At 37.4% G+C, this 27,920-nt stretch overlaps 2 protein-coding genes across 6 annotated transcripts in view; both read left to right on the top strand.

Annotated features, from left to right (window-relative positions):
• The window catches only part of LOC149190589 (uncharacterized), a 43,158-nt gene extending 42,882 nt beyond the window's left edge, over positions 1-276 (top strand). Inside the window, exon 3 of the mRNA XM_089412396.1 lies at positions 60-276. Coding sequence (XP_089268522.1) covers positions 60-276 — 217 coding nt within the window. The remainder of the gene's footprint in view (positions 1-59) is intronic.
• The window catches only part of LOC149190588 (DNA ligase 1-like), a 309,510-nt gene that overhangs the window by 226,341 nt on the left and 55,249 nt on the right, over positions 1-27,920 (top strand). For all 5 annotated transcript variants that reach the window (XR_016256001.1, XR_016256000.1, XM_089412213.1 and 2 more), the window contains exons 11-14: positions 20,942-21,003; positions 21,187-21,258; positions 21,395-21,468; positions 21,621-21,677. Coding sequence is in view for 3 of the 5 variants with exons in the window: in XM_089412213.1 (XP_089268339.1) it covers positions 20,942-21,003; positions 21,187-21,258; positions 21,395-21,468; positions 21,621-21,677 (265 nt within the window). In the remaining 2 variants the exon portion in view is untranslated. The remainder of the gene's footprint in view (positions 1-20,941; positions 21,004-21,186; positions 21,259-21,394; positions 21,469-21,620; positions 21,678-27,920) is intronic.

Here is a 27,920-nt window from a genome sequence, read left to right as displayed (position 1 = left end):
GTTATCATGCAAATTAAAAATAAATTCACATGTAAAAATCAGAGATTAAAAAATTATAGGAATGCTGTGTGGGATACCATGGAGTATTTTGATGCCATTAACCTTGAAGCTATCCGAAGGGAGCAAAATAGTTTGGCCGATGAGTTAGCTGTTGCTACTTCCATCATGCAATTATCTGATAATTTAATTGAAGATAAAATTAAGATGGAAATTGTTTTTAGACCTTCTATCCCAGATAATTATGAGCATTGGCAAGTCTTTGATGATGAAAGATAGAGTATTCGCTTCTTAGACAATTTGGATGAGTTTCAGTGTTCTTAAGTAAATTACAAGGAGGATGGACCCGATATCGATGAAGATATTTAAATCCTTCTCCTCGAAATGTTGTTGCTCTTGAGCAACACTTTGATCGGCATGATGCTCTTAAGAGGAAAGAGGAAAATAAAATTGATCTTGGAGAGTTTGTTGAAGTAAACATCAGTACATCTAAAGACCCTAGAATTATTAAAATTGGTAAAGGTACTAATGAAGATGAAAGAAAGAAATTAATAAATTTACTTTATGAGTATAGGGATGTTTTAGCTTTTTCTTATGATGAATTAAAAGGCTATAGGGAAGATGTTATGGAACATACCATTCCCTTAAAAGGATGAAAATGCTAAGCCATTTCGTCAGAAACTTAGGTAAATAAATCCTAAATTTCCCCCCTTAGTCCAAAAGGAGCTCACAAAGATGTTGGCTACTGGCGTTATTGCTCAAACTAAGCATTCTACATGGTGCTCAAATTTGGTGATCGTTAGGAAAAAGAACGATACAATCAGATTGTGTGTCGATTTCAGAAACTTTAATTTAGCTTGTAAAAAGGATAGTTACCCTTTGCCTAATATGGAGACCTTATTGCAAAGAGTGACGGGATTCAGGATGATGTCATTGTTAGATGGTTTTTCCAGATATAATCAAGTTTGGGTAGAAAAGGAGGATCGACATAAAACAACTTTCATCACACCATGGGGAACATTTGAATACATAAGAATGCCTCTCGGGTTTACGAATGTTGGGGCTACTTCCAAAGGGCCATGGACTATGATTTTAAAGGTTTAATTGGAAAATTCATTGAAATATATCAAGATGACCTTGGTCACATAATTTCAAAGGATGGGATCAAGATTGATCCTAAAAGGGTTGAGACAATTCAAAAGATTCCAATGCCCCATAATCTAAAATCCCTCTAGTTCTTCCTAGGAAAAATACATTTCGTTGGAAGATTTATTCTGAATTACATAGAATTAGCAAAGCCATTTCAAAGTCTTTTGGAAAAAGACACAATTTTTCTGTGGAAAGAAGACAGTAGAAAGGCTTTTCAAGAAATAAAGAATGTTATAGCCAAAGCTCATGTTTTAATCAGTCCCGATTATTCCAAGGATTTCATGACTTTCTCGTTTGCTTTTGAGGATACCATTGTTGGTGTCTTACTTAAGAAAAATAAGGATGGGCAAGAACAACCTATTGCTTTCATGAGTAGAGCGCTTCATAATTCTGAGTTCAATTACACTACCATGGAAAAGCAAGCTTATGCCTTAGTTCAATCTCTTAAGCATTTCATGACATGTCGGATATTCCAAAGTCATAGCTTACATCCCACATTCTGCTGTCAAAGATATATTAACTCAAACTGATTGCTTAGGGACCTGTGCTAGGTGGGTAATGAAAATTCAAGAATATGATTTGGAAATTAAACCCAGCAAGTTATTCAAGGGTGAAGGTTTAACTGAGATGTTAACTGAAAATAACGAGCAAGCTCTTGGTTTGATTTGTCTTAACAATTGATCTTTACTTGAGCTGCAAAGGTTAGGAGAGCATGAATGATACAAGGATATTATATATTACCTATTGAATCTTACATGTCCTAGCCATTTAGTTGCTCATAAAAGAAGGGCTCCTAGATTAAAGGCTTCTAAGTATTGCATCATGAAGGATGGCCTATTTTGGCGAAAAAAGTTGATTTCCGAGTTTCACTCTGGATTTTGTGGAGGGCATTAAGCTGCTAGAACTACCGTCCACAATATCCTTAGAGCTGGATGTTACTGGCCTTCAATTTTACTGATGTGCACAAATTTGTTAGATGTTACCAATCTTGTCAACTATTCACTGGGAAGCAGAAGCTAGCCGCCCTGCCCCTCCAACTTGTGGTTGTTGAGGCCTCTTTTCAGCATTAGGGTCTGGATTTCATAGGGAAATTTCATGAAAATTTTAGCAATGGCTACTCATGGATTTTGACCGCTACTGATTATTTTACAAAATGGGTAGAAGCCATTCCAACTAAGAATGCCACTAAGAAGGTTATTATGGACTTTCTTGAAAATCAAATAATTACTAGATTTGGTGTCCCTGCCAAGATCACTATTGAAAATGCTATGGCTTTTAGTTCTATGGAACTTTCATCATTCTGTTTTAAGTACGACATTGTGTTATCTCATTCATCTAACTATTATCCTTAGGTTAATGGCCCGGCTGAATCAAGTAATAAAAATCTTATAACCATTATCAAGAAAATAGGGGGAGATAACAAGCGATCTTGGGACAGTAAAATCATGTATGCTTTGTGGGCAGATAGAATAACAAAAATGAAAGTTGCTAGTAAAAGTCCCTTTGAATTAGTCTATGGCCTGGATGCAACTTTGGCAATGCATCTTAAATTGCCAGCTTACCAACTCCTTTAGCACTTTACTAGCAATAAGACTGTTGTCCAGGATAGAATTGATTAGCTTGTAGAGTTGGATGAAACTTGTAGGAAGGCTTTTGATAATATGTATAAGAATCAATCTAACATCAAGAAAAGCTTTGACAAAAAATCTCGTCCTAGATCTTTGCAGGTTGGAGATATGGTCTTGTTGTGGGATTGAATAAATCAAAAACCAGGAAAGCATAACAAATTTGATAGTTTGTGGCTGGGACCATGCATCATTCGAGGCATTGTTGGACCCAACTCATTCCATTTGAGCATGTTGGAAGGCAAGGCACTGGATTTACCCGCGAATGGCCAAATGCTCAAATTGTACTTAAGAGAGGACATCTGATGCCACTGGGCATCCTTTGTATCAACCTTACACCCTTTCAATTCAACATTTCATTTTGTAGTTTTGTTAGATTTATGTTTTTCATGTTATTAGGATAGTTAATAAATGAAAAGCTTATATCTTTCCTGTGCTTAATATTATTTGATGAGTTTTGGATGGATGCTACTTATGTTATCTTGTGTGTTGCGTGGATGCAGATTTTGGATTCTCATATTCCTCCGGTGCAACGATGTGTCCCCAAGTGGAGCCAGATGTTGACCATTATATGTCAACGACCCATAGCAGTGCACCCACTTTTTTCTCAAAAGGGATAGTGCCTGATCGATGTGTCTGTGCCGTTCAGCTATCATCATCAGCTTGATTTCCAAGATGTTATAATGTAAATCCATTCTGCATGTATATGATGTAAATAATCTCAGCAGATCCGTGTCATGTATGTAATGGCCGAAGTAAACCTACTTTTCCGGTGACAATTTACATTCTGGGAGGTTTTTTGTTTCAGTGATCCATTGTCAGATGGTCGACAGAGTTTTCCTTCAGTCTTACCCCAAAGCCGGAATGGATTTTGTCACTAGGATTTTAGGTGAGTCCTAGTGTTCTAGATCGAGTCTATGTAAAAGTGATTTGAGAATAATTCTAACTATATAGTTAGGTTATTTTATTATCGGTTGCTTGATCTGCTGGATTATATTTGTGTTGCAAAAATGGGTAGTCTATGAGGGTCTATTACAAATGGGTTTTCCCCCTTGTGATGTAGAAAATATGAAAATCATGATGTAAAGTGTCTTGAGGGTTGGAAAAGTAATTTATCACCTCATAGGTTAATTAATTAAATTTTCTAGCCAAAAATTAATTAAAATCCTAAGCCAGAAATTTAATTAATTCTAGGTCCTAGGTAAATTTAAATTCTCTAAAGGCAAAATTCGTCGGTTTTAAAAATTAAATTTTAAGAGGTCCAGGGACTAAGATAAATTAATTATTTTGATAAATTTTAAACCTTTGATCCGTGGGGTTAAGTCAAAGTCAAAATTTTGGTGGAATTAACTCAAAAATTTAATTTTTGAGTGAATTAAAATACATTTAATTGAAAAATTTGAATTTCCTCAAGAATTAAATTTTATGATAGATGAGATTAAAATAAATTTTAATCTTCATCAACGGTTGAGATTGTTTTGACGAGGATCACTCGAACTAGCTGTTGGAGGATTTATTTTTAAAATAGGAAGTCATTTGTCAGTCGATCTATCTGATCTCTGAGTTGTGTGTTAAGCAAAAAGCTCTTGTGTAATCTTTTTCTGGATAATAAAGAAAGACTTTGGGGTTAAATTTTGCTGGTGTTACTCTTCATTGGAATACTATAAGATGTGTTGTTTTCATGCATAATTTTTTCTAAAGCCATTGATAATAGCTTCTGAAGAGTGATTTGAGTAGATGTATCTTGCTTAGTCGCTGGGGTTTAAATGATAAATTTAAATTTTGAATGTAATAACATGTATTTCTATTTGTTTGAATTTTATTATCATTTTCTCGCTCTATTTTGATGGCTGGATTGAGTTTTGCAGGAAAATCTTGATTTTTAGATCTTTGGGCATTAGGGGAAGTTTTCAGTTGGACCACCCAACTCTCTATGTGTTTTTTGAAGAGCCTAACTAAATTAACTCCTGGCTTATCATAAGATTTTAGTGGTGATATACGAAGGGTTTTGAGTTACGCACCTCTTTTAAAATTTAAAAATTTATTTTTTGTGTGGGAAAATTTAAAAATTTAAAATATATTTGTCTTCACCTTTAGGGATTTAGTTAGATCTTTGTTTTTAATAAAAAAAATCGATTTCCTTTTTAATGAAATGTTGGATTAAATTCATTTTAGTTTAAAATTCGATTTTTTTTTTTTTTTTTTTTTTTTTTTTTTGTTTTGTTTTGTTTAGGTTATTGTTTTTCAATTTTATTTATTTATTTTTGATTTGATTTTACTTTTGTTTTACATTTTTTTATTTTTAACTTATGATATTGATTTTTTATTTTTTTCATTTGAAAAACATTTAAAAAATATTTAAAAAACATTTAAAAAACACAAAAAAATAAAAAAATTATTTGGTGACTTGAGAATTACTAGAGAAATAAATTAAATGAGGACTTGCGCTTTCACAATAAATTTTTTAATGTGGGCTATGTCCCATTAAAAATTTAATTTATTAACCCTTCGATTTATTTTACTTCTTCATTTACCACATTAAAGCATTTGCGTAAAGAGTAATTAAAATTCTAATTTGCGTAAAGAGTAATTAAAAAATCATATTGACGGTTGGAGAAAGATAAATTTTGCCAGATTATCCTGCATGCTAAAGTTTTGAGCATTTTACATTTAATTGTTCATGATCATCGCTTTGCGACATTTTAAATTGCTCTGGGTAACTTGTTTTTATTTAATCTTTTGGTTAATTGAACATAAGGCGTTGGTTGAAAAATATTTTTATCTTGTGATTGTGTCTTATTTTATTAGATCTATCCATCTCAGTTAACCAGGACTCGTTTACACTCATCAAGTTGTCTTTCTTTAAGTCTCCTAGAGCCTGAGTTTCACATGCTATTCTCCATTCATTCACCTTAGGGACTACCCCCCTTGACTTGTCTAGGAGAGAGTCTAAACAAAGTAAGGATTAGAGTGACAACCCCTACTCTGAGCGTTGTCGCAGTGCTTAGACACTTTGTGCGGCAACACGCCTAATAATGCACATAGGGCTATGCAGGATCTAAGTTTTATGTGCATACAACTAGTGAAATCGATTATACATGATTAGGACAAAATTGTGCCTAGTGTATGATGACATATTTACAGTGCAGGGGTGATGTATTTTTCATGTTGTTGAGTTCTGGTATATTGTCAGTAACCTTGTTCATTAACCAGAAGGCAGAGGACAGGTTCTGAGATCTAGACACTATTACCTAGCAAGATCTTGTGCATGTGGCAGGATTGGAATATGTAACACTGTCAACAAAGGATAATAGTGATGTGCATTATGAATGTATAATTCTATATCACTGTAATCCATTGACCGAGTCATGGTTTTGAAGGGCAGATGGCATAATGACCAATCTACTACAACATATTTGTTCTCTGCAGCCCTTCTCAATTATCAATTTGTTTTGTTTGAAGCTTCCATTCAAGACTAGAAGCATCCTCATTATTGTTTGATTTGAAAAATTGTAGCACTAATTGTCGGAGCAATAATAACATATGTAAGAAATCAATATCTAGTAGCTGGAGCAATGGAAGTCTATACAACACCTTTATTCTGGTACCCTTGAAGTCTGACAGCCAAAAGAAAAAGTGCATGGCACTCTTGAAGTAGTTCCTTACATCGACCCTTATGAGCATGAAAATCAAGCTACCTTGAAGGAAGTACATACGGATCTTATACCTCAGAAGCACAATGAGAAAATAAAGTTGTGGGGACCTTGACTAGGTCATTGAGCTCTTTAATGCGTTGAGCCTAAAAGACTGTCTGATGAATATGAAATATGGAAGATCCCTCCTCATCATGGATGGGATAACTTAATTCTTTTCTCTTAGTCATCTAACAAAGGAAGACAATGCAACTGTTTTAGGGACAATATCGTAGTGCTCTCTAAAAAGTATTTCACATAAGAATCTCATGAGCAAGGCTTCAGAAGGAACCATAAAATCCATGACAGTATGATCCGATGATTATGATTGATCTTAAGAAAAGAGACAGGTTTCAGGTGGATTGGTGATAATGTTTTTGACATAACCACCTTCCTTATATTTAGAGGGAGTCATCGTTTTATTTTATTTTATTTTGAGCACTATTCCCTGAACCGGTGAGGTAATGAAGCTACTGATTTGCATATGCATATCATGGGGGATCTCTAGTATCAACCTTGTGCCTTGCTTTGAATGAATCTGTGATGAGCCCCATGATGGATGTTTTTTTATTATTTTTGTAATTCTATGGTCTGAAGTACATTGCTAATATGACAATATGATGAATAGAAAATGTACATCAAAGGTGGTATATCTCTTGGAATCCACCTTACTTCGTGAATGAATCAAAACTTGAAATCTGAGAGACACTGAGTGCAGATTCCCTCTCCAAGCTTGTTGATCAAGTTCCTTCAAAGAAAAGAAAGGAGTCATGGATAGACCCTATTAAGAGGGTCCTTGATTGAATATTGAGCTTTAGGAGTTCTTGTTCTTGAAGACTTGGGGTACTTATTGAGCTATGAGCGACCATAGGGTGAGTGGTTCACCTTCCCCTATAAGTGTGCAGTGTACAGGGTGAGTGGTTCACCTTCCCCTGTGACAAACGACATGTGTTTAGGGTGAGTGGCTCACCTTCCCCTACGATTGATGACACATGTGTAGGGTGAGTGGTTCACCTTCCCTTACTATTGATGACATATGCATAGGATGAGTGGTTCACCTCTCCTATGGCTTATGAGTAGGATGAGTGGTTCACCAACTCTTGTGGATACCCCAGTGAGAGATGCATTTAGGCATTTGGTTGTGGACATGTTGGTGGGACGTGGTTCATCCTTTCCCCACATGTAGGATGCTCATTCCCTATGATCGACGGTTGACATGTCAGTGGGAGGTGGTTCATCTTTCCCCACGAGTAGGATCCTTCCTACGATTGATTGGTTGGCATGCATGTAGGAAGTGGTCCATCCTTTCCCTACTCTCGGTGATTTGCACGTGTGTAGGATACGGTTCATTGTTTCCCTACGTATGGTTATGACATGTGTTTGTAGGATGTGGTTTCAACTTTCCCTACGTGTGGTTGTCGGCGTGATGTGATATATTCTTTCCCTGCTGGTATTTCTGCATCATCTTACCCATGCAGTTCGGGACAGATAGGAAGTACCTCTCATCTTGCCAATGAGTTGGGAAAAGTGGATAGGGACCATAGCACTACCGATGGACACATCGGGTACTGCCGTACCCCCTATGTCTAGGATGCATGGTGTTCTTCAACTTGATCACTTGGGATCAAGTCCGATTGGAGTTCATTCTTTGGTTATATGGACTGGATTTTGTTAGTGTAGAGTGGCAAGGTCTTGTGGCTCACTCTCGATCGATTCCCCTTTATTATTCATATCAGTGTTCAGCAGAGCAGAGCAGAGATAAGATACAGGGATGGTTTATGATGACAGGATGGCATGTTGATCGATGATGGATTGGTAGGTGGAATTATCCCTAGTTGAGAGGGAGTGCTAGAATTGGCAACTAGGGCCAAATTCCACTTTGAACAGCTTAGTTGATGGAGATAATCATTCCATTGAATTCCTCTTTTCGAGAGGACCAAAATCTATATAAATATCGTCTCATTTGGACAAGCGAAAGTGTGATTTTGAATTTTTGTTTTCTCACAAGCAATTATCAAGGTCGGCCTCTCCTATATGTCGGCTCATTAAGCCCAACATACACGTCTCTTCAACCCCATCGACTTGTATATATAGAGGTGCCTTACTCCTCATTTCACAAATCTATCTCCTGATTTTTTTTCTCTGAAAAAGTTGCAAAAAGATCCTCAACGAAGGAAGAAAGGCTTGAAGTCATCCTTAATGGGTTGTTTTCTGCTGGTAGGAGGCCGAGGGAGTTAGGAGTGTTTTGTTTTGGGTTTTCTATTCTGTCACAGGAGCCGAGATACTTATGAGAGAGAGGTGCGGGAGCTAAAGTTTTTTGTTTTGTTTTTCTATTCAATATGTATGGGCCTTCTAATCATTTCAGAACCGGATTCTTGAACAACAAATGAGATCGAGTCTAGGTGCAATGCTTGTAATGACCTTCTCCGAGTAAGAAGGACTTCAGTGCTTGTTCTATGTCTCTGTTCTGCCCGCAGGATATCAGCTGCTACAACAATTGATTGATAACCTATTTCAGGGGACGTAATGCCTATAAAGGCTCTTCTCTTCAAGCTGCAACAAATTGAAGGAACAACACAATTAATCTAGGGCTTCTTGTTATGATTGGTACAGGGCTACCTCTATCCTTAGGTCTTCAAGGTAGCAGTCCTCTGTGAGAAGTATGCATTTTGATTTAGGGTTGTTGGTATGCTCTTGATTCATTGAAGTTATTAGATATTCTATTGGCAAGTTGTCTTCATTGTACTCTCTTTGCTGAATACTTGATTTAAATAATAAGAAGATCAGATCAAGGGTTTTCCGCATCTTGGGGTTTTTCCCTGGCTTGTGCCAATTTCTATGTTCTCTTGTCTTTGTTTTTCTTCTGCTTATAACTACTCATATGTTCTTTCTTAGTTTACTATCAATGGGTGATAATTTATGTGATGATATGGAATTAATCTTGGAGCTCATAAGATTCATTGATGTAATTGTCCAAGCAAAGAACATGTTAAATTTAACACAGTGGAGTTCAATAATCAATGCTACCAACATTGAGCTACATAGAGGAGTTGGCCCTCTTAATTAAATGCTAGTTCCATACCCTCATACATGACAAACTCCAATGGAAACATTGTAATCTCACAATCTTGGAATCTTGAAAACTGTTGAGTCTGCATGATTTTGTGTTGGATTTAAAATTCTACTTTCTCCATATGAAATTCAATGAGGTCTAAACCACTCTCAAACATCTTGAGTGAATTAATGGTAATGCTAACAATTTAAGTTAAAATATGAAAATGGAAGATAAAAGAGAATGTCATAGCATTACCATTAATAACATTAGTGGGGCTTGTGTTCGACACTAGTCAAACTCATTCTATGAATAAGACAAGAGTCAAACTTGTGTTGGACATGTGTCATGCCCAACACGAAGGATTTGAGACATGAAGGGGCGGTGGACGTGTCAGGTGACTTAGGGTATAAGTTAAAACTTGAAGGTTGATGTTATCACTGGTAATTGATCATTGGATGACATTATTATAAATTATAACTTCTAGATGGTTGATGCTTTGATTATTGTTATTAATCCAGTAGTTAACTCTATGTTTTCATGTTTTCCACTGTTAATTTGGCATTTTACATGTATTTTTTTGCGAATATATGCATCAAACTATATTAAAATATATATTATATAATAAACACTCCTAGAATGCTCTGCTCCTGTATGCTTTTGAAAATTGCACGACAATCTTCCAACATAGTAGGTTAGGCTTATAATATCCTAATATTTTCATGCATGTGGGTTGAGTTGATGAACAAAATGACTGGTGCAATATTGATGTGATGTTGGGTTAAGTGACATAATCAAAAACCAAAGTAAACAAGGGTTGACATTAGACATAAGCAATCATTAAGCTTTCTGTTAGGATATTCCGACACATAGGAAATAGTTAAGTACAACTTGGTCTAGTGTAGAGTTAGGTAAAGTGTGTTTCTTTACCGTTGTACATTTTGTAACTTACAATCCGACGGTCATGATATGTAGTGATCCGACGGTTCATTCTCTCCTCGGTAGTACCGACACTTGATCCGTGGCTTGACACCCGATTGGTCCATGAATTCTATTTAAAGCGCATGGAGGGTCATTTGTAGGGTAATCCGTGCATGAGAGAAACATATGTAAATTTTCATTCTTTTATTAATAAATTGCCTGAAGTGGCCGTGTTGGCTTAGGCCGTGGACTGTTTCCCTCTTTGAGGGTTTTAACCACGTCAAAATACTGGTGTATTGATGTGCGATCTGGTTGTGAGCGGTGTCCTTTTGGTGTTCTGTATGAGGAACTTACCCTGTAAATTCCTACATGGTATCAGAGCTAGTTGAGGGCCGCGTCCGTTGGTGATCCAAATCTGAAGCCGGTAGAACTGCATCCGACTGCCGTTTCCTAGATCTGCTATTTCTGACTGCTTTCAGGCCGAGAGGACTGCTCTGTTGTGTTGGGAGCATCTGTTCCAACGAGGAACCCCTTTCGTTTCACGCGAAAAGGTTTCTGGTAGCCCTAGCTGCGTCATTTTTAAGATCTGGAGGTATACAGTGTTTATTTGCAGTTTACTGTTATTTTCTCTCTGTTTATTTCGGTTTCGGTTTATTTAGCTTTTTTTTAACCGGATCTATACCTTTCATTTCTGTGTATGCTCTTTGCCCTGCGACTCTGTGCGATCTGGGCAAATCAGAAACAGAAAGGAAGGATTTTTCTCATGCGTATGCTCTTTTCCTCGCACCTTAGTGTGATCTCGGAAAATCAGAAACATTGAGAAAAATATTTAGTTTTTGGGCTAAAGCTAACTTTGAGCCGCAAGGTTCATTTTTGAAAATATTTAGTTTTTCGGCTAAAGCTAACTTCGAGCCGTAAGGTTCGTTTTCTTTGCATGTCCGTGTTGGGTTTTGTGTTTTTTGTTTTGTAGGGAAAAAGAGCTTTCTCAAAGCAAGCACGCAACCCAAAGCACCCCCCCCTCTCTCTCTCTCTCTCAAATTTTTTGTATAGATCAATTGGTTCAAAGCTATTTTTAAGAGAGTAGAGGTCTTGGGTTCAAGTCTCCATTTTGTGGGGGCGGACTTCTTCATTTCCGCACATTCCCGCACTTTGTCGGCAACTTCAACAACTTTTTTTTCAAAAAGCCATAACTTCTTCATCCGGAAGCCGTTTTCAGAGCCGTTTTTTTTAAACCAGCTTAATTTTTCGAGTTCTATCCATTGGAACACTTATTTTCAGCATCTTTAGCTTCAGTTTCCATTAAAATGGAAAGTCAATACCAAGTTACCCTTGACAGCACCAACTACTTCCAATGGTTGGCTTACATTGAGGATTTACTTAGAAGTAAAGGTCTCTACAGAATAGCCTCAGGCCAAGAAAAGAAACCGAAGGATGAAGATAAGACTGCTAAATGGGAAAATAGGCAAGATCAAGCACGTGGATTGATAGGGATGTCTATTTCTCCAGATCTTAGATTCCATATTGCAGAAATTGATACTCTTGATGAAGCCATGAAACAAATCAATAAAGTTTTTGGGATTAAAAATAAAATTAGAGCCCATCAACTTGAAAATGAGTTGCTTACATTGGACCCTAATAATTTTTCTTGCATTGAAGATTTCTTGTCCAAGTTCAAGACCCTTAGATATCTTTTGGAAGGTGTTAAAATCAAGAAAGAAGATAGTAAACTTATCTATTCCATTCTTACAAAGTTGGGACCAACCTACTCTGTGTTTGTTTCCACCTTCCATTCTACAAGAGAAGCCTTCATTTCTCAAGGAACAGACTACAAGCCCCTTCCTTTGACTCTTTTTGTGATTTTTTAATAAGAGAACAAGAAAAACTCTTACACCTTGGTCTTCTTAACCTTGGAAAGTCTTCCAAGAAAGCGTTAGCCGCCCAGCAGCAACCAAATTCAAAGAATCCTAAGAAGTCATATCCTAAAAAGAATGGTCCTAAACCAAACAAGGGTCCTAAGCAATTTCAGCCCCAAAATGAAAAATCATTTCAACAAAATGATAAGTCAAATAAAAACAAATGGAAGAAGACTGATAGACATTGCAATTTTTGTAATCGAGATGGCCACTTAGAATCAAAATGCTTTAAGAAGATGGAAGCCTTGGAAGCAGCAATGAAGAAGCATAACATCCATTTGGGGCAATCTTCAACTTCAACTTCATCTTCAGGAATGGCACTTTCTGCATGTGGTTGTCAAGCATCTCGGTCTGGCTATGCATTAAATGTATCTTCTTCTTCTCATTCTCATGAGTGGCTCATTGATTCTGGAGCTTCTTATCACATGGCCAAAAACAAAGCCATGTTTTCTTCTTTAAATGATTGTAACACCAAAAATATATATGTTGGTGATGATAGATCTCTTAATGTTGTAGGGACTGGAACTGTTCATCTAGACAATGGTCAGTTTAATGATGTATTATGTGTTCCCACCTTATGCTGCAACCTTCTATCTGTATATCAGATAACTCATTCAGGTGAAGGTAAAATCGTTGAATTTTCACCTCATGATGTTGTAATCAAGGACCTAAAAGATCCTAAAAAGATTTTAGCTACTGGCATTGCTGATGATTCTACAAGGTTGTATAAGTTTCACAACTTTGGGTCATCAAATCTTCCCTCAGTATTTGTTGCTCATAACGATGAAGTGAGCAAACTTTGGCATGAGCGATTTGGTCACTTAAACTATCGCTCCCTTCAGCATCTATGTAAAGAAAATATGGTGACAGGTCTTCCTATGGTATCTTGCAGAGATGGTGTTTGTTCCGGATGTGTACTCGGAAAACATCATCGGGATAGTCTTGAAAAATGTGCCTCTTGGCACGCCTCAGCCCCTTTACAGCTTGTGCATAGTGATTTATGTGGTCCACTTCCAGTTGTGTCATTCTCTGGCTGCAAGTATTTCTTAACTTTCATTGATGATTTCTCCAGACGCACTTGGGTATACTTCTTAAAACTCAAGAGTGAAGTATTTAACACTTTTTTGGCCTTCAAGGCCTTTGTTGAAAAACAATCTGGACATCAAATTCTTAAGTTAAGATCTGATAATGGCGGAGAATATGTTAAAAACACATTCATCAACTATTGCACTGAGAATGGAATTCAAATGCAACATACTGTTCCATATACTCTACAACAAAATGGTGTAGCTGAAAGGAAGAATCGCACCTTAAAGGAAATGGCTAATTGTATGCTACAATCTAAAGGACTTGGTCTTAGTTTTTGGGCAGAAGCAATTAACTGTGCAAATTACATAATAAATTGCACTCCTACTAAGGCTTTAAAGAATATCACTCCAGAAGAAGCATGGAGCTCAATCAAACCAGATGTAAGTCACTTTCGTGTTTTTGGAAGTGAAGCGTGGGCCCATATTCCAGATGAAAAGCATAAAGCTTTAGAACCTAAGAGTGAAAAATGTACTTTTGTTGGATATTCTAAAGATGTCAAAGGCTATAGACTTATTCCATTTAAGTCCAAAAATGTTATCATTAGAAGAGATGTAAAATTTGATGAAAATATATCGGCCTGCGAGCCTAGTCCGGCGGATGTGCCACCTCTCCCTATCTCTTCTACTTTTGAAAACATTTCTTCTTCAGATGATGAAAGCGAGGATGAAAATCCTCCCCCACCATATCAGGATCCTCCTTCAGCTCCTGAGCTTCCAAAATGGGTTCGTGCTACTCGAGATGCAGCAGGTGATCTTGCCGGTGATCCTACAGATCAGCGACGCACACGTTCTCAGTTCGAGAGAGCCTCTTCTTTGCTGGCTCAAGCTCCAGTAAATTATGATCCTGACACCTTTGCAGAAGCTTCAGGCCATCCAGATTGGGAAGCAGCTATGAATGAAGAATATCATTCATTGATGACAAATGATACATGGGATCTTGTTCCTTTACCAAAGGGACGAAAACTTGTTAGATGCAAATGGGTTTACAGAACCAAGAATGGACCAGATGGGAAAGTTGATAAACATAAAGCTCGTCTTGTTGCTAAGGGTTTTTCACAGGTTGAAGGCATTGACTACACTGAAACCTTCTCCCCAGTTGCCAAAATGAACTCTATCCGCCTTGTTCTTTCCCTTGCTGCCTCTTTCAAATGGGAAGTCCATCAGATGGATGTTAAATCTGCCTTCTTGCATGGGGACTTGCATGAAGAAATCTATATGGAACAACCCATTGGCTTCATACAAACAGACTCCAGCCTTGTATGTCGACTTAAGAAATCCCTTTATGGTCTCAAGCAAGCTCCTCGGGCTTGGTATGCCAAAATGGATAGCTTTCTTTTAGAATCTGGCTTTTCTAGGTGTCATTCTAACAATACTGTCTACACCAAGAAAGTGGGCAACTCTCTTATCATCCTTGTTCTTTATGTTGATGATCTTATCCTTACTGGTAGTGATCCCAACCTTATAAACCATGTGAAGTCTAGCCTTAAAAGGAAATTTGAAATGACAGACTTAGGACACTTACACTATTTTCTCGGTCTTCAAGTCTTGCAATCCAAGGAGGGTATTTCCCTTTCCCAGTCCAAGTATGCTTGTGATATTCTACGTCATTTTCACATGGAAGACTGTAAGCCAGCCCCTTCTCCCTTTCAGTCTGTAGTCAAACTTTCAGTCACTTGTACTTCTCCTGAAGTTGATGCTACCTTATACCGTCAACTTGTAGGAAAACTCTTGTATCTAACTCATACTCGTCCTGACCTTTCCTTTGCTGTTGGCCTTGTTGCTCGGTTTATGCAAAACCCCCGTGAAAGTCATTGGAAAGCAGCTAAAAGAATACTTCGTTATGTTCGAGGTACAGTTCAGTTTGGGATTCATTACAGTGCCGAAGCAGCTCCTCTATTGGTTGGTTTCACTGATTCCGATTGGGCTGGTGACCCTGATGATCGGAAGTCTACTGCCGGTTATGTGTTCACTCTTGGTTCAGGACCTATTACATGGGCTTGAAAGAAACAAGGTGCCATTTCTCTTTCATCAGCAGAAGCAGAGTATCGTGGTGCCGTAGAAGCTAGTAAGGAAGCCTTGTGGCTTCGTCAGATCTTGTCAGAGTTTGGCTTTCAGCAGCAGCATCCGACTACACTTTGGTGTGATAATCAAAGTGCCATTCAACTATGCAAAGATCCAGTCCAACATCAGCGCAGCAAACACATTGAACTGCACATGCACTTCATCAGAAAGCTCATTCATGACCATGTTCTTGAAGTGCAATATTGTTCAACAGATGATCAAGTTGCAGACATCTTCACAAAGGCTCTCACAGAGGCGAAGTTCACTAAACTTCGATTTATGGTTGGAATTCAGGAAGTTGTCGCTAAGGGGGGATAGGCTCTAGTGCCTCCTTCCTTCTCCTATTGTGTCATATTTGTAAATCCTTCAATCCTATCCCAAGTTGTTCTTAAGGGGGGATGTTAGGATATTCCGACACATAGGAAATAGTTAAGTACAACTTGGTCTAGTGTAGAGTTAGGTAAAATGTGTTTCTTTACCGTTGTACATTTTGTAACTTACAATCTGACGGTCACGATATGTAGTGATCCGACGGTTCATTCTCTCCTCGGTATTACCGACACTTGATTCGTGGCTTGACACCCGATTGGTCCATGAATTCTATTTAAAGCGCATGGAGTGTCATTTGTAGGGTAATCCGTGCATGAGAGAAACATATGTAAATTTTCATTCTTTTATTAATAAATTGCCTGAAGTGGCCGCGTTGGCTCAGGCCGTGGACTGTTTCCCTCTTTGAGGGTTTTAACCACGTCAAATTATTGGTGTATTGATCTGCGATCTGGTTGTGAGCGGTGTCCTTTTGGTGTTCTGTCTGAGGAACTTACCCTGTAAATTCCTACACTTTCATAGTGTACATGATACTTTTACCATTGAATAAACCTCTACATTCATGTATGTGTCATACCTCAGAAAGTGGTGAGAGAGAATGGAAATTATCGTAGGTTAGTATTAAAATTGTAGATGATTTAAGAGGGAAACTATCTACAACAATTATACGTTTATGTGATTGTGTAAAAGTTACAAAATATTTTTCTTGATTGTATAAAAGTTATTTCTTTAGGTTCAAACTGTTTAAGTAAGGGAAATATTTATGCGTTTTCTTACCTTGACACCATGGTAGGTGTGATTGATAAATCTAGAAATATGTGGACGTAGGTTTGATTTTATTTGTCTTTAGTTGAGACTTTCCAATTGACTATGGATATTGAATGTGCGTAATATGTTTTTTTAATGCAAATTCCAGTGCAAAGGGTAGGGTTTAAGCTCAGGTTATTAGTCATATAACCTAAGTTGCACGAAACGGGGAAATGGGTACAATTTTCCGAAACGAGCACGGGTACGAAATGTGACTTCCCCAAATTTTGGAAACGGGGAAACACAATATATATTTATATATTAGGACATTTAAGAAATATGTGCAATCATAAAGCATATATGATACATTCTAATTTATTACATTATGATTAAATTGTCAATTGTCAATGCATAAACTATAAGTCTCTAAATTTACATCACATTTACTCATGAATGATCACATAATGAAAATAGCAATATCAAAAATCAGCCACTAGAAATTTCTAATTTCTTGTCTCGTGTTTGATTGGGAGTCTCCTTCTACATAGTCGAACGACCTTAGTGCTCTTGATTAAATACAAGTTTCATACCCTAGTACTGTACATTCTGTTGATTATTGGGAGTCTCCCTTGCATAGAGGGCTTGGTTCTCTTGATTAAATACAAGTTACATACCCTAGTACATGACAAAATCCAATGGAAACATTGTAATCCCCCCAATCCTAAAATCCTGAAAAGTAGATAAGTCTGCTGGATTTTGAGTGAGATCTAAATTTCTACTTTCTCCATATGAAATCCAATGAGGGCGAAATCACTCTCAAACATCCTGAGTCATTTCATGGTAATGTTAAAAATTTAAGTAAGAGGATGAAAATGAATAATAAAGGAGAATGTCACTTTTACTTATTCTTAAACATTACCATGAACTGCATATCAACACTAGGGCCATAGGCTTGAACATTAGGCTGCCCGACTCATTAAATCCTCTTTTTTTATAACTTGAGAGGCTTCTAGAAGCATCCAGAAGATATTTTAGTCACCAATAAAAAATTAGAAGTGAAAACATAAAAAAAATACAAGAAAAAGTCAAGTTAGAAGAGGAAACTCCACTGTACGGCTTGGAAACGTGTTTCCGGTCGTACTGGCCACGTTTCCTCCTCGATAAATGGGCCAGTACGGGCGGAAACACATTTCCAGGCCGTACGGTACGAGTTTCCTCGTTTCCGTTTCGTTTCCAGCCAGAAACAGACCCTTCTCCAACGTTTCCTTCAACTTAGCATATAACAAGGATGCGTGTGATAAATTCATTGTTCCATAGAGACGCGTCCCCCATGGTGCAGGGCATGCACCCCATGCTTCCCACGCACTTGGGACGGAGGACGCCTAGGGAAATGTTTTCCCACGTTCCCCTTTTTGGGAGATGTAGGGGGAAACGTTTCGCCAGTGTGGGGATACCTCTCCCAATAAGAGGTGCTTCTATGCGCATCCCCTCAAAAGGGGGATGCCTTGAAGCACCCCTTTTGAGAGGGGTTGCCCAGAAGCACCCCTTTTGAGTTTCAAGAACTTTTTGGTGGGGAAGCTTAATATTCTAGTCGATGGCATTCCCCTTTGTTGTTAGTTTTTATCCTTTTACTTAAATTTTTAACATTACCATGAAACGACTCAAGATGTTTGAGAGTGGTTCCATCCTCATTGAATTTCATATGGAGAAAGTGGAATTTTAGATCTCACTCAAAATCCAACAGACTTAACAGTTTTTCAAGATTTCAGGATTGGGGGGGTTGCAACATTTCCGTTGAATTTTGTCATGTACGAGGGCATGGAACTAGTGTTTAATCAAGAACACCAAGCCCTCTATGTACCCTTATGTTAGTCACATTGGTTGTTGAACTCCTCTATCATGACCCTTTTAAAAATGTACCCATCGCTCAATCAAAATCTTGACTTGACATGCTACATTTTTTCTATCTTATTTTAATGCTTAAAGGGTGATATTGATGATGAAGAGCCTGAAATCGGTAATGATTTTGATGATATGAAGGTGTTTGCTGTAGCAAGTTTTCTTTTTTATATGCGAAAGGCCATCTAGAGCTTGTTTGTTGAGGTAGTTTTGGTTTAGAGATAGACTGCACTTGGTGCTAGTTTGGTTATGTGCACCCTTACATGCTATATAAATGAGAACTTTTGCTTATTTGTGTATATATGGTTTGGATTTAGTGTTCCACGGGGTCGTGTCCCCCCACATGGGGGTCGAGTTTCCTAGCTCCCTTGCGCTCTAGGGACTTGGGGACGAGAGCGGGTCGTTTCCCCACGCCCCCAAAAGACAAGGTACGCGAGGAAACTTGAAAGGTGTCGTTTCCTCCATTTTTGGGTTCATTTCCTCCAATTGGGCTCATTTCCTAGGCAAAAGGGGTCTTGAGGGGTTGTTTCCCTAGAAAACTTTGCAATTTTTTTATGAAACAAAAAAATCGTAATTTTTAATATTTGTTGACCGACGGGGAAGGGTTTACGTTATGTTCATTTCACATTTCATTTTTTGTTTGCTCCTTCGTTGAACTGAAGACTGCCACCATCGCCAAACAACCTTCTGTCTGCTCCTTCGTTGAACGGAATGCTGCCGCCATCGCCAAGCAACCTTGTGTCTGCTCGTTGAACAGATTACCTTGATAAATTATGCTCATTTATCTTTTGATATGTTCTTATGTTATTTTGACTCTATAAAATTAAAATTTTTGACTCTTGATGTATCAGACTTGACTTTTATAATTTTATTTCAATATTCAATATTCAATGTTCATAGTTGGAATTGGAACAGCAATATGGTTTAAAGTTTAAAGTTTAAAAGTTTAACCATTTATAATTTTATAATTTATTTTCATTGTGATTGTTAGTAAGTTAGTAGAGTAGTAGTTACACTGTACAGTTACAAACTTACATGTATGATGTATGATTATAATTTATATGATAATGATATCAATGATCATGCTTTTCATTTTAAATTTATTTCAGTTATGTGATTCATTGATTTATATTTTATATTTATAAGTTTTTAAGACCCCGATGTCCCCCCACGTTTCCTAAAAATTGGTGGGGAGCTTTTGCATAGGCCGCTCCTGCATATCCCTGCTCGCTTGCCTCCTTGTCCCGGAAGCTTGGTGGAACATTGGTTTGCATGCATATGAATGCACATGAATATATATGTTTTTCTTTAAAATTTAAATATTTTAGTCATTTTTGGTCGACTGGTTTTTTGGTTTGAGTCTTTTATTGGTTCTTGGTTTAGAGGGTATTTTGGTTCGATCACTAGTTCAGTTCCGATAACGTTGGTATATACTATAGTCTATTTTGCTTAGTACTAATTAGATTCTAGAATGATGAATGATGAATATGGATCATTGTATTACATTATTGAATTTCATGGTGTATGGATGAATGATGAGTCTGAAATATGCATGTACCAGTATGAATGATAAACATGGATCAACGCGTTTTATTATTTAATCCAATTATGTATGGATCAGTATAATTATGCTTTCATTATTGAATATGAATTTGAAATATATATATGCCCTGACTTCTACCCATCCCCCCTAAATTTCCCCAAAATTTGAGGGTACTCCCACATGCCCCCCTTGTGTGTCTCCCCGCACCCACATCCCCACGTCCCAGAGTCTTGGTGGAACATTGGATAAATTTAGGATTTTAGGTAGTGGAGGTAAGGATCAAGTATACATTGATGAATTATATACCTCTGGGACAGTACCAGGGAGTTGTAATCTATGCCTTTATACTAGTTACTTTGTACATATATGCACAAACACTCTTGTCTTGGTCTTTATCTTTTTGGAGTCAGTGACCTTTTGATCCAATGATCAATCAGGCTAATGCTAAATGTTCTATAACTAGTGTGTTTTTAACTTGAAAACTGACTGTTTGGTCATTCACTGTCTTTCGTAAGTTTCCGAAGACACTTACCCATAGAAACAAGAGGATGTTTCCATGAGTAGAAAAATGTGCTTCAAATCCATGATGCAAGCTTTTATTACTATCTATATGGAATAATAAATTCATTAATTCTATTTTTGGAAACTTAATCTTGACATTATAATAGTTCTTACTTAGACAAATAGGCTATATAGCTTGTCAAACTCTTTGGAATGTTCTAGATTTATGCAAAATAAAGCATGCTTGAAAATGTTTTAGTGTTTGCTTTATAGGAAACTTACTGTGATGCAGTTTATGAGTTTTCTAGTGAGGGTTATGGTACTTTTGGAATTCACAACAATGTCATTTCACTGTTCAATTTAATGAACCTTGTTTTCAATGATAGATAATCATTTTGTTTTGACGATATTGGATGCTTTGTGTAGTATTGGGGATTCATTAGATCTTGTACCAATAGGGGCATTCCATGGTCGTGGAAAGCGTACAGGTATGTATTACATTAAATTCTTTGCGTTTAGAAGAATTTAAATTTGTTGTTTCTTTATATATTCTGACTAGAAGTTTGATCTTATTTGATTTCTCATGCTTTATTGATAGCCTTGTGCAAATTTTTTAAATTGAGAACTATCTCTAAATTTGCTTTGAATCTTGTGATTTTATTAAATTTCAGGGGTTTATGGTGCATTTCTTCTTGCATGCTATGATGAAGATACAGAAGAGTTTCAAAGTGTGTGTAAAATAGGTAAAGAAGTTCCAACTTTCTTTTAATGAGGTGGATTTCATTCTATTTTCTGGTTGTTTAGATACTTTATTTTATGTCAATGTGACTCTATATGGATTTCGTAGTTTTAAACAAAAGTCTCAATTGTCCAAATTAGGCACAGGATTTACTGAAGTAATGCTTGAAGAGCGTTCTGACAGTTTGCGGAATAAAGTCATCCCAAAGCCAAAGGTGGATTATTCTCTTTTAAAGTAGTTCCATGTGAAAACATTAATGTTTAAATTTTGATAGCTTTTCAGCTTTACAAGTGTTTTAAATTTTGATAGCTTTTCAGCTTTACAAGTGTCTTGAAGTGCTTTTGTTTAATTGTTTCCTACCTTCAGCCTTATTATCGCTATGGAGAGACATTAGGAGTAGATGTTTGGTTTGAGCCTTCAGAGGTAAACATTCTGATCACAATGAATTATCCCTATTTGACTTTACTGTTGCATCAAATTGTAGAATTGTTAAATTTTATTGTGGAAATTTGTACCTGTTTCACTTGGAGAAACAAAGAAATAAGTTCCTTCTTTCTGATCACAATGAATTATTCTTATTGGACTTTACTGTTGCATCAAATTGTAGAATTGTTAAATTTTATTATGGAAATTTGTGCTTGTTTCACCTGGAAAAACAAAGAAATAAATTCCTCCTTTTTCCCTTTCCAGTGAACAACTTTTTTGCAAGGAATAAATGGTTTGCACATTGTTCACTTTGATTCATTGAAATTTAAGTTTTGGGGGTAAATGTTCACGTAGGTGAAATGATGGTTAAGTTTTTGGTTTTAAAGTATTCGGTAGTCAACATCAAATGGTTCTAAAGCTTCAGATTGCATAAGAACATTTCAATGGAAGATGAGGGTCCTTATAATATTGAATGAGGTTGTAGATGGTATTTGTGGTTTGTATTTAGTTGATATCAATGTGTTCTCCGGAATTGCTTCAATGAAACATAAGGGTGCTTGCATAATATAATCAGGGTCATAAACCTTTGATGGTTTTAGGATTATAAGAACATGAATTTTCAAATGTTGGTGTTAGGGCTAGTGTATGTTGCTATTGTTATCCCGTTCATTTGTTAATATTATTCGCTTGAATGTAATTTGTTTTGTTTTGTGGTTTGTTATGATCATATCCTATGATAAAGGGTATCATTAGCCATCAAAATGGATGGCGGAATTGCTAAATTAGATAAGAACAATTATTACTGGAGAAGAATGTTAAATGGGGTGTTTGAGTGATTGTTGTACATGGAGAGACATTAAAATAAAGCAAATGAAGAATGGCCATTATTCTGTTGATGGTAGATAGTGTTGAAGATATCAGTGGTAAATATTGTTGGTTTTTGACAATTGATGCACTAGAGTCTATGGAATTATATATTTATTGACTTTTGGTGATCTTGTTTGTAAGTTTCGATCCTTTTGATTAATAGTGGTACATGTAATTTTGAACATATTGTGTTGAATATTTTTGTTTCGCTCTATGCCACATAGTATGCAGGGGGAAGCCTTTAGAGATTTCAAGTCTTTTGGATCTCCTTACAAAGCTGTTATGTTTGCTTTCGAGAGTGGGGAAATTTGATAACTATGCATATTGTATTTTGTGCTGAATATTTATTGATGCAAAGGACAATTAAAATGATTACATGAAAATCATGCACCTTAGTGGAAGGCATCACTAGGTGATTGAGACAATGAGTAACATGGGAGAGTCACCACTGTCAACTTAGTGGATACTCCCCTCTTGATGAACACAATCCAACCCTAGGGAGGCATCTTGAGTAGCTCTTAGGGATCTAATGGCTTAGTCAAACCAAGTAAAGAGTCTCTTATGGCTTCTACTTATATCACCACTAATTATGAGAATAAAGAATTAGTGTTTATGGTGGATTTGAAGCTAATTTCTAGATTTTAGTTCAAAGGGTCTTATAGTTTTTTTTTAATGGCTTAGGTCAATTAATATGAACTTATAAAGGTCCCAAAACACACACAATCAAGAAATTACAATGCTGTGGCTAAGTAACTTTTAAGATAGAAAATTGCTGTAATAAACCAGTTTACAACAGTAACTAATAACTCCAAAACCATTGATAATAAAGTGAAAAATAAATGGCTATGATTAGAGTAAAATAGTGATTGAATTACAACAAATTTATGCAACAAATTAGAAATATAACAACAACAAAAACCCTAGACACCAATGCTAGAAAGAGGCTGAAAAATGCATTAAAAAATAACACTTTGTTATTTTTTAACATATTCCAAACACTTTCTAACACTAGCACTAGGACGCCCAAACTATTTAATGCTGAAACTGAAATTTTTGCTATAATCTAAGTGTAAATTACCCTAAAACATAAAAGACAATTATTTGTTAAGCAATGATGATTGACACAGGGGAGAAGACTAGTGTTTAACACTAGCACTAAGATGCCCAAGCTATTTAATGCTGAAAATGAAATTTTTGCTATAATCTAAGTGTAAATTACCCTAAAACATAAAAGACAATTATTTGTAAAGCAATGATGATTGACACAGGGGAGAAGACTAGTGCCTTTTTCTATCTAGGGCATATGGAGTCAAGGATCAACACATTTCAGAAGGAAATGGAATGGATGTAGGTACAAAGACTAAGGGAGACATTACTTGTGCCCCTTAGAAGTTTGAACTAGGCATCCTTCAATCTTTAAGGATAAATAAAGGAGGGAGGTTTTGCATGGGTCACCTCAAAGAACTTGATGAGAAATAGATAAAAAATCGAGCAATTACTTTGGTGAATGCTTAATATCTGCCATCCATTGACATAAAGAAGATAAGGAAGAATAATTATTTAATCTAGCATGCATTCATCATAGTGTACGAATAATCATCTAAAAGAAAAGAACCATCCATATCAATAAGTCCTCTTTTAGAGGAAGCTCTGCTTAGACATCCTTAGTGCATGAGAAAGAAAATCAAAGTCGAGAAGAAAAGTCTCAACAACAATGATCCAAATAAGAGGAGCACTTCAACTATTTATATAAGAAAACCAAGTGTACCACCTCTACGAAGGCTAAAAATGATGTAAAAGCGTTAAAAATACAATAAGTCCATGATACAACGTGGAGAGATCAAGGCCAACCCCAAAAAGATTCTTGATCAACAACTAAAAGATGCCTTAAATGCTATGAAACCGGATTCGTCCAAACCCCTGGACGAATCCCGAATCGGACGAATCGGACACGATTCTGTCCTGACACGTGTCATGTTTCAATGACTCGTCGTGTCATATCCGGGTACGTCGTGTCATGAGCGAGTCAGAAAAATGAAGAACGTGTCACGATTTTGGAATCGAATCCTGGTTTCGGATTCGTTTTTCGGGCTGCTGTAGGTTTAAGTTCGCTGTTCTCATTCCCATTTGACCGCATTTGCAACCTTAAGATCGATTTGGAGCGAGTAACAGCGATTTGGAGCAGCGGACCGCATTGCAATTTGCAGGTTTAAGGTTAGTTTGCTGAGCCTGCGTATATATAGTCTCAGGTCTGCCGCCTGCGTAATACGTATATATAGTAAACACTAAACCCCGAACCCGTATATATAGTCTGCTATATACTGTTGTATGATTGCGTGTATCTCCTGGCTGCCGCTGGGTATTGCGCTTGTCATATATGCATGGGAGACTGTATTGGGAAGTCCGAAGAACATATCTGCCCGACTGAGAGTGTGACCAAGTTCGAAACCCAAATCGATTGCTTCAGATCTGAACAGTGTGCCTCTACACCTTGAGTTGGAACCTTATAGTTATTAATATTAACTTATTATCCTCCAGGTGGCCATTCATACAGTTTGGCAGGTCATTCAACTACATTTAGTGTTTGACGACAGTGTTGTTTTATAAGGAGATATGTGCCAGCATGATCGCACCCCACAATTCCTGTCTGCCTGTCGGATCATCCATTTGTCTCCAAAAGGAACCCTTTTCCATTAACGATGAAGCAGGGTAATGAAGGGGTTACTGCACACATTGCACACAATAGTAGTCCATACCCGAAATGCTCTAGAAACCTTGTAGTTGTAGCTGTTACTATTATTGTCATCAGGCCGGGAATATGCCCAGTGCCCACATTGATCTCAGCCCTTAAATCCATCGTACTTATGAGATGAGTAACTGACCTGTGGGCACATTCCATAGGGACCGGGTTCATTTAATATCTACATAAAAATTTAGAGTTCAACATCTGCAAATCTCTGTTATGTATACTATGTTTTCCTCTGTGGGCTTGCAATATTTTTATACCATTGTTTATTGCTTGAATAAAACATGGGACTCTATCAACTAGGAAAAAAGACATCCCTATCATGCTTAGAAGGTGCTGTTCTCAGGATAAGTTTTAAGAACTTTTGCTTGTCTTGACCATTTGGTGGCACTTTCTAGTGGGGGTAATTTTTATTAGGTGACTTTTACCATTTGGCAGTTGTGAATGAATCTGATTCTTTACAGAATGGTTACTAGATGACATTTAACTTTGACCTCAATGTTCATAACCAGAAATAAACTCCTTAGCATTGGAAATAATTATCATAGTTCAGAAATAAAGTACTTGAATGTTTGACTGCAGTTTCGTAATACAACAGTTTGTTCATTTTTACAGCAGTTTGTTCATTTAAATTTTTACAGCAGTTTGTTCATTTTTTTTACAGGTTGAGGTAACATGGCTCAATCAACGGCAGGGGCAGCAAGGAAGGGCAAGAATGTCATGGGTAGAGATGCTCTTCCTCCCCCAATATCATCAGAGTCTGCTGCAAGTAATCTTGAGGGAAGAGGAGTTAAAGACAATGAAAAATATCCATTGTGGAAATATGTCGCAAGAGAGGATGGGTCAAACAGCAAGGGAAAGGGAGGAGGCAATGTGCAATGGAAATGCAGCTTTTGTAACATTTCTTTCACAAGCACATATCACCGTGTGAGAGCACATTTGTTGGCTATACCTGGTAAGGGGATTGGAGCTTGTAAAGATATTCCTAAACAAAAGAGAAAAGAATTGGTAAAGGAGGCCCATGTTGGTATGGAACATGTGGCACTGGCTTCAAAATCAAAAGCACCCAAGGGCAAGAATGAAGACCCCCTTCCATTTTTGAGGAAAGCCACCTCCAAATTTCCATTTGAGAGTTCTACTTCTACTGGGGGACAAGCATTAAAAAGAAGATCACTTGGTCCAATGGACAGGATTTTCCAAAAAGAGAGACGGGACGAGCTTGATCTCACCATTGCCTTCTTTTTCTATCAAAACTTCATATCATTTAATGTTGCACGTTCACCTTTATTTGTTGAGATGTGCCGAGCTCTAACTCAAGGGGCTCCAGCAGGGTATGTGCCTCCTGGGTCAGAGAAGCTGAGAACCACATTGTTGATGAAGGCAAAAAAAGAGGTGCAAAAAATGCTCGAGCCTATTAAGGCATCATGGCCAACATCTGGGGTTAGCATTGTTTCTGATGGATGGACAGATCCAGCACGACACCCAATCATCAACTTCATGGTGTCTTCCTTGAATGGTCCAGTTTTCCTGAAAGCAGTGGATACACTTGGCGAATACAAGGATGCACAATTTATGGGTGAGTTATTTATTAGAGTTATTGAAGAGGTAGGTGTTGATTCTTGTGTGCAAATCATTACAGATAATGCACCTGTTTGCAAGGCGGCTGACATGATTGTGGAAGCTAAATATCCACAAGTGTTTTGGACACCTTGCATTGTCCATTCATTGAACTTAGCACTGAAATCCATTGCTTCTGATGTGCTTTGGATTGGAAGCATTATTGTGGATGCAAGACATATCCGTAACTTTGTGCAAAATCATACAAATGCCCTCACTATCTACAAGGAGTACAACAATCTATCATTGTTGAAGATTGCTGATACACGGTTTGCATCTTCATTCATGATGTTGAAGAGGTTGAGGGAGGTCAAGATTGCTCTTGGGTCCATGGTTATTTCTGAGTTTTGGTCTTTTTCGAGAAAGACAGATCAGGCAGCCTCTAAAAGAGTGAAGGACACGGTACTAGATGATGCTTGGTGGGAGAGGGTAGATCTAATTATTCGGATCATGGACCCTATCATCTCTTTGCTTCGAGTTGCAGATACAGACAAACCCATCCTAGGAGAGGTTTATGAGGGATGGGATTCCATGATTGAGTCTGTGAGGAGCATTATTCTACAGAGTGAGTGCCCCCCGTATGAGACATCACCAGAGGCCTTCTGCGATACCATACATGATATTCTTGTCCGCAGATGGGACAAGAATTGTACACCTTTACATTGTTTGGCTCACTCATTGAACCCCAAATACTACAGCCATGAGTGGCTGAATGGTGGACCTTCTCGCAGATTCCCTCCTCGCATGGATGGTGAAATCTCACAGGGGAGGAAAGAGGCGCTTCAGCGGATTTATCAGGATAGTGCATTGCTTGCTGAGGTGGAGGATTCCTTTACAGAGTTTTCCACTGGCACTGGTCGGTTTGCAGGTTATGATGTGATTAGAGACAGGGGGCTTAAGAAGCCCTACTCTTGGTGGGCATATCATGGGGCAACAAGCCGTCCTCTTCAGCAGTTAGCCATGAGGCTCCTCTCTCAGGTGACTTCATCCTCTTGTTGCGAGAGGAATTG

This window comes from Pinus tabuliformis, chromosome 3_1 (genome assembly GCF_031772625.1).
Source record: "Pinus tabuliformis cultivar Carrire ecotype Pingquan chromosome 3_1, CPIR1, whole genome shotgun sequence".
NCBI classification, from domain to species: domain Eukaryota; kingdom Viridiplantae; phylum Streptophyta; class Pinopsida; order Pinales; family Pinaceae; genus Pinus; species Pinus tabuliformis.
The sequence above is the reverse complement of the archived record's forward strand: the minus strand, read 5'-3'. Positions and strand labels throughout refer to the sequence as shown.